Source organism: Vipera ursinii (assembly GCF_947247035.1).
Source record: "Vipera ursinii genome assembly, chromosome: Z".
NCBI classification, from domain to species: domain Eukaryota; kingdom Metazoa; phylum Chordata; class Lepidosauria; order Squamata; family Viperidae; genus Vipera; species Vipera ursinii.
Genome location: NC_139517.1, coordinates 47,073,294 through 47,086,205, shown reverse-complemented (window position 1 = coordinate 47,086,205; position 12,912 = coordinate 47,073,294). Strand labels below are relative to the sequence as shown.

The following is a 12,912-nucleotide window of genomic DNA, read 5'->3' as shown; positions in this document are numbered from 1 at the left end:
TGATGTAAATAAGCCTGATAAGATAGCTTTCTTGCCCCTGGGAGTCTATTTTGCCGTTTCTAGTATAAAGAGTTTTAGTTTTTATGGACAAAGAAATTCCCAAGTAGCTATCTACTATTAATTTAGACTCTTTTTGATATTGTTGGATTTCTGTGGCAGTCACAAACCTGATATTGTTAAATGAGAACTTTGCTAAAATACAAATATATATTTTAAACCAGTTTATATATTAAAAGGAGAAATATTCAACACACTACCAAAGAATAAAGGAAGAATTCTGTATAAAGCTCCTGGAGAAAGAAGCCTATATTTTACACTTTTTAAGAAGAAAAAAATTGAAATTTCAGGGAAAATCATATATAAAATTTTATTTAATTTATTTACTGCCCATCTTGCCATAGTCTAGTCTAGGCTTACCAGTATGTTTTCCCTATCCATATCTGTCCTAATGTTACATTTCTTTCTATCTGATTTACATAACCCTCATTGATTAGTAAGCAGGGGAACGGGTACCATGCTCTGTTTAACATATCAATTTCATCTAACTTTTCATCTTCACTTAGCAAAGACGCACCTGTCATTATGTTGCTTTTTCTCCTGAATGATTTACAGTTCCCTTAATCAGAACAAATCATTAGAATCAACCAATTGTGCTCCAATTATCTACTTTTTAGTGTAGTCTCACAGCTGTAAAAGCCACATACTTCGTTTTTATAAAATCAGACTGGAAAAAAATCACAAGAGAAATCTGAAATCTGAAATCACTGTCTGTTACTTAATTGTAAGTGTTGATTTTGTATTGGCCTAACTATATGATTTGATTTTCTTTCATACAGGAGACATCTTGGTATTCTTGACTGGTCAAGAAGAGATTGATACAGCTTGTGAAATTCTCTATGAACGAATGAAGTCCCTCGGCCCAGATGTTCCTGAGCTGATAATCTTGCCTGTTTATTCAGCACTGCCTAGTGAGATGCAGACACGGATCTTTGATCCAGCTCCCCCAGGAAGTCGAAAGGTATCTATTCCCACATGTGGTTTTTTTTACTAGATGGTTGTTATCTTCAATATAATATAATCAATAATTAAATCTTTTCTAGATCAGAAGATCTATTAAGCATCTTGTTTTCAAAAGTAAAATGTTTCTTTGCAACTTGTTAAAAGGCTGGAAGACATTTTCTTTTCATTCTATAAATATGGGAATTCCTGACCATTAATGGGGAGAAGATGAAATTTTTTGAGATGCTGAGAGGAAGTTGCATATATTTGATGGCAATAGAGCTGCCTGACAGTGAGATGGGCAGCATATAAAATCAATCAATCAATCAGTAGGTTTATGTATTGAGTGCTTTAAGGATTCTTGCGTATGTACTATTTCTCGTTATTATTTTAATAGCCTCAGTTAACCCTAAAACTTCATTCCCTGTCCTCTTTTTTATTATTCAGATGCCTTTTTTGGGGGGGGGATAAGTTCAGATTATAAATTTAGCATCTTCTCAGTGAAAATATTTACAAATTCATTGAGATTATGTGTTAGAGCATTATGAATTTTAAGCTTATTTTTTGTAGTTTCCTGCCGTAAATAACTTCAGGATTGAGCTGAGCTAAAAAGCAAGAGCAATGGATTTGCTTCAGTATGGTCTAACTCTATGTGAACAACATCAATACCAAGAATATAGTTCTTCCTTCTTAGGTTAAGGCTTCTTCTGAATACACTCTTTTAATATGTACCAGCAAGAAACAAAAGAGATTTAAAGAACAAAAGTACAAAGTGATATAAGACATAGAAAGAGAGGTGGAAATATAGTGAGTGGAGTGGGCATAAATTAGGTTTAGCTATGTTTTCTTTTGTTAGTTTTTAATTTTGGGGGGGATGTTTACAATTTATTGCTCTGTATGCAGTGTGTGTACGGTATAACATTGCTTATTCTGAAAAGAAATATGGGTGTGCACACACGCATGGATGGTTGTATGTATGTATGTATATAAAGCTGTGTGTAATGCACATCCATAGTACTTATCTACATTTAATAGTCTACCTGAAAAAAATATAAATACAAAATGTACAGGGACAAGAATATTCAGTGCATGAATTCTTATTTCCTACATCAGGAAATATTAAAGTAGCATTTCCTTAACTGTCTCTTCTTTTCTCCATTGCTTAAGCAGGGATGGAAATTGTGTTGCCAGTTTTATTGGCTAGTATACTGTCCAAGTCTTGAAACATAATTTAAAAATCCCTTCACTTAATGTGTAACAAAACATTTTGGCTTCTTGTTTTGCAAGTTCAGAAAACTTAAAATAGCCATTCTGAGTTCAGAATATTTTACATATCCTTGTTTCTTAAAATTCTCTTATTTTCTATCTTCATTCTGTTCATTAATCCTATTAATGTTGGACTTGATATTTTCCCTAATAGAGTGAATATGTTAATTTAAAAAAAACTATCACAAAGGTGACTTTTACTTCTTACAATTTTATTTTAATTAATCTAATACTTGGAAATGTTTTTATTTTGAAATCAGATATGGCAGTTCTGGGCAGTGTGTGTGTGGGGGGGGGGAATGGGAAAAGCCACAAGTAAATTTGATAGTAATGTATGTTATACGATTTGCTTCAATAGTGTGTACTTTTTGCTTCTTAAATGGTGCCAGTAGCCTAGTCGTCATCTGTTCATTGCTTCTTTTAATCATTCAGAGGTGATGATGACTCTAGCCATGAAATAGAGGCATCTGTTACTTAGGGGAAAGATTATGATAGGTCTAGAATAAGTATAAAAGTGATGACAGATTTCCATATTGTGAAAGCTGTTTTTCTCTTAATGGTAACAGATGACTATAAAACCTGGATTATTTGAAAGGTTAAATGAAAAAAAAATGCCTTTAAATTATAATACTGGATATGATAGTTAAAAAATCCTTGAATAGAAAAGCAACAACTCTTCTAAATTAAGCGAACCGGACTGCTCACTGGAAGTACTAAGAATGAGCCTAAAGCTTAAATACTTTGGCACACTGAAGGGTCAATGAAAAAAGCCTAACACTTGGAAAATTGAAGGCAATTTAAGATAGCAGAACATCTGGCTAGATATTGTCACTAATTACACAAACAGAAGCTTGTAAGAAATCAAGGGGTTTGGGACATATAGAAGAAGCTGAATACAATGATATTATTGTCTGCTATAATGAACATATTTTTATAGCATCTAGAAATACTTCTTGATCAACTGAAAATAATATTTTCCAACAGTTGGGGAATATTTAAAGTACAATAGCTCATTGTTACAACTCCTTTTTCTTTCTGTGGAAGACTGAAAACGTGGGTCTGATACTGAATTTTGGGCCCTAGTAACATAATATTTACGAACTCTGTCAGACAAGTTCACAAGCCGCATTTACATGGTTGATAAAATTATTAATTGGAGTGTAATATCCATCCTCAGCAATTCTTTTATCCTGTTTTTTTTTCATCTTGTCTTTCATGACCTGCGAAGTAACAATTGAGTTTCATAAGATCTATCTGAATTGCATACCACTTGTATTGAGTTCTAAAGAGAGAGGGAGATTTTTCTTCATGCATATTAATGTGATACATTGAATTATTTAAAAGGCTCATTCCTTAGATTTAACTTTTTAGAAATTGGAGCTACCTTAGTGATCTACCACCTTGAGTTGTAGTGCACATTAAGGGTTCTGGTTGTCATTTTATAAATTGCTGTTCTTGTAGGTTTAATTAATAGTAAAAGTTTTTTTTAAAAAAATTTGTGTACAAAACATCAATTTATACTAAATGCATATAGAATTGTAACTAAATTTGGGTTTTAAAATTATTACTATTTTTATTTCCATTGGTGTACATTGCTCACAGTTACATTTACTGTATGTGAAATGTGGCCCTATAGATTTCCCAAATAAATAAAAGTCTTCCCTCTCTTTGTAAAGAGGGTGATTTAGTTATAAATTGCATATTTTTTGCAATGCAACAGTTTTTCGTGGATTTTTATGTGTGATCTCCTGAACTTGTTATTCAATTTTTAAAAACAACACCTGTTATGTAGTCATTGGCTTAGTTTTCCATTCCCCCCACCCCAATTTAAAACAGTTTTTTTCAGGGAGAATATTTCTTCATTTTCTGCAGTGTATATATAATAAGTGACAGTTTCTGACCACTGAATGAACAGCATGTCATAAAAGTAGCTTAATAGCAGTCCTGTTCTCAACCCCTACTTTTTTCTTGTTATATTCAACTGTTTGCCATTCCTTTTTCTCCTCCTGCAGGTGGTCATTGCCACAAATATTGCTGAAACTTCACTTACAATTGATGGTATCTATTATGTAGTTGATCCAGGTTTTGTAAAGCAGAAAGTGTACAACTCCAAAACAGGGATTGACCAGCTGGTTGTGACACCAATTTCTCAGGTATCCTGTATTTGTTGGATACTATGTTACTTGAAGTTTTTACTAAGGGTAGTATCTTACTCCAATCTTTCAAGAACAATAGAGGTGTTCCTCGGGTTAGGGTGGCAGCTGGCACTGAGATTGCTGTTACTATATGAGGTGGTCATAAAGTGTGATGCCATATATGACCACATCATGTAGCAGTGACAATTCCAGCATCCCTGATTGCTCTCATGACCAAAAGACACATAAGTTAGGGGGGAAGTGGTGGGGAGTCTCATTTAAGGAGTGGGGGAGGCCTGATGCAGGTTGCTTACAAGTTAGGCGGGGCGGTTGCAAGGAAATCAGGTGGGTGGATGGCATACCAGGGCACATGTGCAGGAAAGCTAAGAGGGATGGCGTAGCAGAGCACACATTAGCCTTCTGAGATAGATCAGACGGGAAACATGATTGGATGAGCTAATTGTTCTTTATTATAAGAACATTAACAGAATCCTGCAAGTCTGAAAGTGCTAGGTCTCACTATCTCATTTTGCAGCCTGATAAATTAGGAAACTCCTTTCTGAGTTTGTGTTTGTTATGCAGTGTCAGGCTTCACACTCTTCAGTGTGATTATTCCATAAACAGCATCTCTCTTCCATCTCCCAGGGTCATCCCATTACATTTATGCAGGGTGTGCACAGGAGGAGGGTGTGGCAGCGTTTGTGTGCAACAATGTTTGGGAAATTTACTAGAATGATTTATGACCTTCCCTGTTGGCTTCTCCAATTACTTTGCTTGTGGGAAGTTGGCATGAAAGGTGATAAGTGGTAAACATGTGACTTTGTGATTCTGCAACCAAAGTGAGCCAGTTGGAAAGCACCCAGTCACGTTAGGGGATGCTGAAACATAGTAAGAATCACTTGTTCAGTGCTGTCACAACTTCAAAAAGTGGTCCTAAGCAAGAACTAACTGTAAACATTCTAACATTCTAAAAATGTGCTGTTACCTTGTTCTCTATACCAAGCTTTTGCCATGAAATGGCTTATTACGGCACTGAATCTTTGTTTATTCTATCACTGCAGCACCGTATTGACATTATAGAAGACTAATCACTTGTCAGGATTCAAATAGTAATGCCTCTACCATTCAGTTCTATTTTAAAGGCTGGAGGGTTTTTTTTTAATGAATCTTTATCTTCTTTGAATGCTTAAATGTATGTCCACAGTATATGGAATATATAAAAACCTTTCATGAGTTCCATAGAGCACTTCTTGAACTGTTTTTGTGACTTTTTGCTTCTACGTCGTATTCTGCTGTACACAATATTTGCTGCATTCCTTCCATCATTTTTCCTTCGGTCTTGAATTACAACTATCCTGGGTCTAATTCTAATGCAAATTATAATATTTAGTGGGTAAGCAGAAGGAATGAATTCTCTTATGTATCTTTTAATTTGTGATTCCTATAGGCTCAAGCTAAGCAACGAGCTGGAAGAGCTGGAAGAACAGGCCCTGGCAAGTGCTACCGACTCTACACAGAGCGAGCCTATCGTGATGAGATGCTGACCACCAATGTGCCTGAGATTCAGAGAACTAATCTGGCCAGCACTGTATTATCTCTCAAGGTGAGCACTGGCATCTAAATGACTGCATGCTTTTGTTCAGCATCCTCAAAAAAAAAAGCCTTGCCCAGCTTTATAAAGATGGAAGTTAGGGGATTTCACACAAATTAATCTATAAAATTGAGAGTAATATTTTGAGGAGCAGGCCTAGGAAACATCTTTGTCAGTTACCAGATGTGTGCACAACGCTTACTGTCTTTTCTTTCTCTCTGACATACTCAGGCTATGGGTATCAATGATTTGCTGTCTTTCGATTTTATGGATGCTCCCCCAATGGAAACTCTGATCACGGCAATGGAGCAACTGTATACTCTGGGAGCTTTGGATGATGAAGGGCTGCTCACTCGACTGGGACGCAGGGTAGGATCAGCATTGTTCAGATTCTCTTTGGTGTGGTTGAACAGAGGAAAGCAATATCCACAATGTAGCCTTTATGAAAGCTGTGTACAAGATGCCTGTTTCTGCATTGCACTGTTGTTTATTACATGTGAAGTCCATCAACAGTTATAGATGGAAACATATTGGGACATTTATAAATGGAAACAGTTATAAACATTTCTTGCTATACTCCTAAGCAGGTAGATCTATTGTTGGTTCTCACACAGTAATTGGATGGAGGGATTGGAAGGAATCTTTAGCAGCAGCAGACGATGATGGTAACTTACTTTGGGCTGGCATTTTTCCTTATGGGGCTATTGGTGTATGTGTATTTTTCAGTTGCAAGTTAAACATTACCCAGGGATACTTCAACCAAATTATATTTTTCTCCTTTCTGACCAGATGGCAGAGTTCCCACTGGAGCCTATGCTTTGCAAGATGCTCATTATGTCAGTGCACCTAGGTTGCAGCGAGGAAATGCTCACTATTGTCTCAATGCTGTCTGTGCAAAATGTTTTCTATCGACCTAAGGTAAATTGGGGAGCATTATAATGAAAAATATTGCATCTTATATTGCAACCATGCTCTGGACCCAGCTGGACTGGGGCATGGGAGAAGAATGGCTGATTTGATGAATTGCAGATTTGACGTGGGAATGGAAAACTTGATTTCCAGCTTATCCTTATCACACAACAGGTTCTTGATTTTAGAAGATGTTATTAAAGTCAGGCTTTGAATTTTCAGGCATTATTTGGCAACCCTTCTCATATATTTATTAATAAATATTAATATGATATATGCCAATTCTGTTAGGTTTGTAAAATCTAATCTAATGCAGACAAGGAAAGAGCACTAATTCCAATAACATACCTTCCAAAAGCATAGAATAGTGTAATTTTGAAATGTGCGACTTCATTCAATTTCAGTTTTAAGCATTTGGCAATGTTTAGTTTCCTAAGACAAATAAAGTAATGTAAAAGAATGGCTGACATGTTGATATAAAAGTTTGCACGTTCTGCAGAGTGAGATCTTTAATAAAAACTTAATTTCCTGTTTTCTCTGCAGATCTGCTTCCACAGGTCCCTTGGTAATGCCAGTTATTTAGCATTTTGTAATTAATTTTGCAATCAATATAAATGATAATGTACATTTCAATAATTTGCTTGAAGGTTATTTCAATATTTTAAAATTCTGTTTTATCCCTTTTTGCGCTCAATTGGTTTAAATATATTTGCTAACATTTCATCATAAAATGCATTCACCATTTTAGAAAATCCATATTTTTATATCTGAAAGGTGGAAATAAATAAGACTAATTTTGTTTCATATTTGTAGGACAAGCAAGCTCTTGCTGACCAGAAGAAAGCTAAATTCCACCAAACTGAAGGAGATCACCTCACACTTTTGGCTGTTTACAACTCCTGGAAGAACAACAAGTTCTCCAATCCCTGGTGCTATGAAAACTTTATCCAAGCCCGCTCACTGCGTCGTGCCCAGGATATTCGTAAGCAGATGCTGGGAATAATGGATAGGTGAGTTAATGAAATACAGGGGAAATTGTTTTTTAGCCAAAAAACCCCCAGCTTATTGGAGATTATGTGGCAACACTTGGGCTTGAATATTATCTGAAAAGATTTTGAAAAAATAAGAACTAGATGTAGAATATAACAAGAAATTGACAAAAATTGATGGATTGATTGAATCAGTTTGCACTCAATAAAGTATGATTTAGGACAGTATAGACAGATAAAATAGCACATAATATCCAGAACCATTAACACACTTTACCAGAGACAAATTCATCCAACTGAAAAATACCAACAGGCTCCAAATCTCCCACTCAGTGCCTGGAGTAATATCCAATTACAGACCAGGTTTGTCTGGAATAATGTTGACCTTCTCCATAACCAAAAATGCAAACTCCCAGGATTTGGTCATGTTATACCTGTTTTTTGATTAACTGCCATCAAGTTGGTATTGACTTCTACTGACCATGTAAACTTTCTCTGGAAAATCCTCCTCTAATCTATGCTTTAACATCTCACAAAAGTGCATTCATTGTTGTTGTAATTGAGTTAATCTACCTTGCTTCTGGTCATCCTTTGTCTTTATTTCTATTTTTTCTAATATTATATTCTTTTCAAAGTAACTTCATATAGTATCCAAAATACAATAGCTTAAGCTGGTCATTTCTGTTTGATTGATGATAGTCTTAAGAGTCTTCTCCAATACCCAGGTCCAAAAGCATCTTCAAAGACCAATTTTTATATCTGTGATGTATCAAGAGAAAATAACTGCCTGCACAGTTCTGATCTTTCTAAGGATAGATACATCATGTGAAGTCAATTAACTTCTTTTTAAAAAATTAATATTCCTTTTACCGGTGTATATAGTAAAGTCACTGAAATGATAGATGGTTTCACTCTTTTGAGATTGACTGTCAGTAGTAAAAGAAACAGTGGTACATTACATATTTGAATTCTAATTGATTAGGAATGTGCTCACATAGGAGGCAATATTTAACAGTCCTTTCCTATAAAATATTACAATTATAGAAACAGTAGAACCAAGATAATCCATTGTTGAAAATAATATTTAGGAATTAAGTAATGTTGATACTTGGGTATGGTGATCTAAACCAATTTTTCTTTTGGAAAATGTCTATTTCAATTAGAAAATTAAAACAGGATGCACCACAGGATCTTACTATTTAACACATTGGTCCTAAAGCCTTTCAATCACCCCTTGACAGGCACAAGTTAGATGTGGTATCTTGTGGAAAAGCAACAGTACGAGTCCAGAAAGCCATTTGCAGTGGCTTCTTCCGGAATGCAGCCAAAAAGGACCCACAAGAAGGCTACCGGACCTTGATTGATCAACAAGTGGTCTATATTCATCCCTCAAGTGCCCTCTTCAACCGTCAGCCTGAATGGTAAGGGGTGGATTGAAATCAAAATTATTGAATTTGCTTTAAGTAGGTAAATAGAAAATTACACTGTTTATTTTGTATAGCATACCTTTGTTAGGGAGATCTACACTTTTACAGAATAGTTTTGATGGCCTAATTGGTTGTTTGTTCAGTTTAGTGCCTGTGCACTTATTCATGGTACACCATGGGGGGTGAACTAGTTTGTACATCTTCCAGGGCCTCTTCCAGGGCCTCTTCTGCCGATTTCGCCCCATGTCTGTGCAGGTGCAGCACTGGCTCTCATTCTCCTATGCAGATAGTCTTTCCAACCAGAGTGGTACCCATTTATCTACTCGCAATAAGCTTTCAAACTGCTGGATGAGCAAGGCAGATGCTAGAGGCAAGTGACGGAAGCTCATTTCATCCCATAATGCTACCAGGCCTTGAACTGCTGGAATGTCGACCATTTCTGGTCAGCAGATCCAGTGTCCTTAAGCTGCCACCCCATCACGCCTCCTTCACAGTTGTACTGTGAAACAGCTGTATTGCTAGAAATTTGGAAACAAAAAATATTGCTAGGAGGAATTTGTATTAATTCAGAATAATACTATTTTGTGTTTTACAAATATGTGGAGAAATTCCTAAATAGGGTTAAATGTCCCTAGAACTTGATAGTCTAGAGAAATTTTTGAATTTGCATAATTTCTTCCATCAAGATAATAAGGTATACCACTCTACACTCTATTATGGTATGATACAATTGTGCTTTGGTGTGATTCAACTGAAAGTTAATGGAATCTTATATAGAATAATATATAGCCAATTGTCTTATGTGACATGTTATAATGGAGAGATTCAGCTATACAGATTCCACAAAAGCTTTTAGATTATAAGCCAGATTCAAGATTTTGCTTTCATTGTATAAAGCTTTAAATAACAGTCAGAGACTAGAACCATGGTGGTGAACTTATGGCACGTGTGCCACAGGTGGCACACAGAGCCCTCTCTGTGGGCACGCACACCGTCGTCCCAGTCCTAGGCCTTCAGCTGGGTTTTATAAAACCTTTTCACTGAGGCCTCCGCCGCCATGTGCAAAAAAAAAAGATTCAATCAATCAATTTCAACTTCTCACAGGAAAAAAAAAGATCTCGCAAAGTTGGAATTGATTGATTGAACTTTTTAGTCCCACCCAGTCTGCCATTACCACCGTAGCCACGCCCACACAATGGGCCACACCCACACAATGGACCACCCCCACCCGGCACCCGACGATACATAAGTGGGTTCTGGCTTGCAGTTTAGTCTCTAAAAGGTTTGCCATCACTGGACTAGAAACATGATGGCTATTGTCACTATTACAGGTAGGCCTCAATCTACGATTGCAATTGAGCCAGAAATTACTGTCAAAAGTAAGATCACCATATCCAATTTTATTATTTTTTTGCAGCAGTTGTTAAGTGAAAACCACAGACATTAAGAGAACCCATTTTACACAAAGCATTTTTTGCTGGAAATTGGAAGTTAAGCCAGCTTCCAGCAAAAAAATAATAAATTGCAGTCAGATTACAATTGGACACTCCAAATGGTGGCAAATGCGAGTTGGTTGCCAAGTGCCCCAAATGACTGCAAAGCAGGAGGCAGCTCTCAGAACTTTAAAACCAGATGAGTAAGTAGCTCTGGGGAAGTCCGTCATAACTTCAAACGATCACTAAGGGACCATTTGTAAATTGAAGACTACTTATATAGTCACGGACAGTCTTTCAGATCATTACAGAAGATCCTTCTATGTACGCCTAGAACTATGAAGTGAAATTTTGTGGTTTCTTGTATGTAGGCTTTCTTTGCAATAATGCCTTTCTGCCCACTAAGATTGCCTTTATATCTTTTAAGGCATTTTTGTTGAAAATTTATCTCTATATCCAAATCCATTCATTATGAATGCTGAATAAATGATTGTGGTTTCTGTTTCGTTTTCTTTTTTCCTTGGCCTTCCATTTTCTTATGCATTTTTATATTTTTAATTTATTATCTATATTTTGTAAACTGCCTTGAGACACTTTGTTTAGGAAGCAATATAAACATATATTAAATAATAATAAGTTTTCCCCTCTAGAAGTCTAGAGCTGTGGTTCCTAAATTGGGAGTAATTGCTCCCGGGAAGATAATTTGGACGTATCCTGGGGGTAATGAAGCAATTTGTAATGAAGCAATTTGTTTGTGAGTCAAGGATCCTATTTGGGACGCTGCAAAAATGCTTGTGTTAAAAAAAAACAGTCTATTTTATGGGACTAATGACATTATTTGAGACTTGGAAAAGGAGTAATTCAGTCAAATGGTTTAAGAACCTTTGGCCTAACTTCTAACGTCCAAGATAAGATTTTAATGTCTATAGTTAAAAGAGCTGAGCCAAATCTGGAGCTATGATATTCCTCTTTTCTTTAAAAGACAAGTTCTGCCACTTCAGAATGGTTCTTGATTCAACCTTGATCCACTACACTCAGGTGGAAGCTAACTAGATTGCTTAAACTAGTTTTAAATATAAAGCATTTACACTCCTTTTTAAAATTAATTGAGTCTGAGTCTTGTTGTGCGTGCCTTTTAAGAACAGTCTACCTACATATAATGTATATGAAAGGCAGAAGAGCTCTGTTTGAAAAGAAAATGACGTTCTGATCTTTCTGTTTTACTCTTAGGGTGGTGTACCATGAGCTTGTGCTCACAACCAAAGAGTATATGAGAGAGGTTACCACCATAGATCCCCGCTGGCTTGTGGAGTTTGCCCCAGCCTTTTTCAAGGTTTCTGATCCCACAAAGCTAAGCAAGCAAAAGAAGCAGCAGCGCCTGGAGCCACTTTACAATCGCTATGAAGAACCCAATGCCTGGAGGATATCACGGGCATTCAGGCGTCGATAAATCACATCTTTATGTGGCATAAACTGTTTGATATCTCTATACCACAAACTCTGATTTAAGGCATATTTGGATATGTATTGTCGCTTTTTTTTTAAGTCTCAAGGCAAGAGATAAGCCAGAGAAACGTGGCACTTGAAAGGCAACTACCTTCATCTAACTGATATCATTTTCCATTTCAGAGATTTCGCTTATTGTTCGACACTCCTTTTCCTTCTATTCTATGCTGTCCATGGATCAAAAGTTATGAAACATCTTGGTTAATAAATTAATGTTTCAGTGTTAATTTGTGCACTTTGGAACTAATTATCATTGACACCGATTATGGTGGAAATGAGAAAAATGCCCGTTTCTGGATATAAAGAAGCTATTTTTCAGAGGTGATAACACTGAGTACCTTTTTCTTAACCTAAGCAGGCCATTTAGGGGGTGGAGGATTGTTGGTGTAATGTACACTAACTTAAAAATGTTAATTGGCATCATTATTGCATTAAAGTAATATTCCTCTATTTTATCAATTATTTTTCCAAGCAATATTTTTTTTTGTTAATTTTAGATGAAAAAACAATACTTGACTACCGTTCTACCTTTTCCTACCAGTGTCTGCAATTATTCAACAATATGTTCTTTTTAAAAAATAATATATTATTAATTTTCCAATTTTACATCTAAGTATTTAAAAAGCAACATGGTGGTTGGGTTAATCAATAGTTCTA

General features: G+C 35.9%; 1 protein-coding gene across 2 annotated transcripts in view; it reads left to right on the top strand.

The window, feature by feature from the left end:
• The window catches only part of DHX8 (DEAH-box helicase 8), a 38,635-nt gene extending 26,153 nt beyond the window's left edge, over positions 1-12,482 (top strand). For both annotated transcript variants that reach the window (XM_083376323.1, XM_083376322.1), the window contains exons 16-23: positions 837-1,018; positions 4,278-4,418; positions 5,848-6,003; positions 6,223-6,360; positions 6,781-6,909; positions 7,714-7,910; positions 9,131-9,310; positions 11,980-12,482. In XM_083376323.1, coding sequence (XP_083232449.1) covers positions 837-1,018; positions 4,278-4,418; positions 5,848-6,003; positions 6,223-6,360; positions 6,781-6,909; positions 7,714-7,910; positions 9,131-9,310; positions 11,980-12,199 — 1,343 coding nt within the window. In that variant the 3' untranslated portion in view covers positions 12,200-12,482. The remainder of the gene's footprint in view (positions 1-836; positions 1,019-4,277; positions 4,419-5,847; positions 6,004-6,222; positions 6,361-6,780; positions 6,910-7,713; positions 7,911-9,130; positions 9,311-11,979) is intronic.
• The last annotated feature ends 430 nt before the right edge of the window (positions 12,483-12,912 follow it).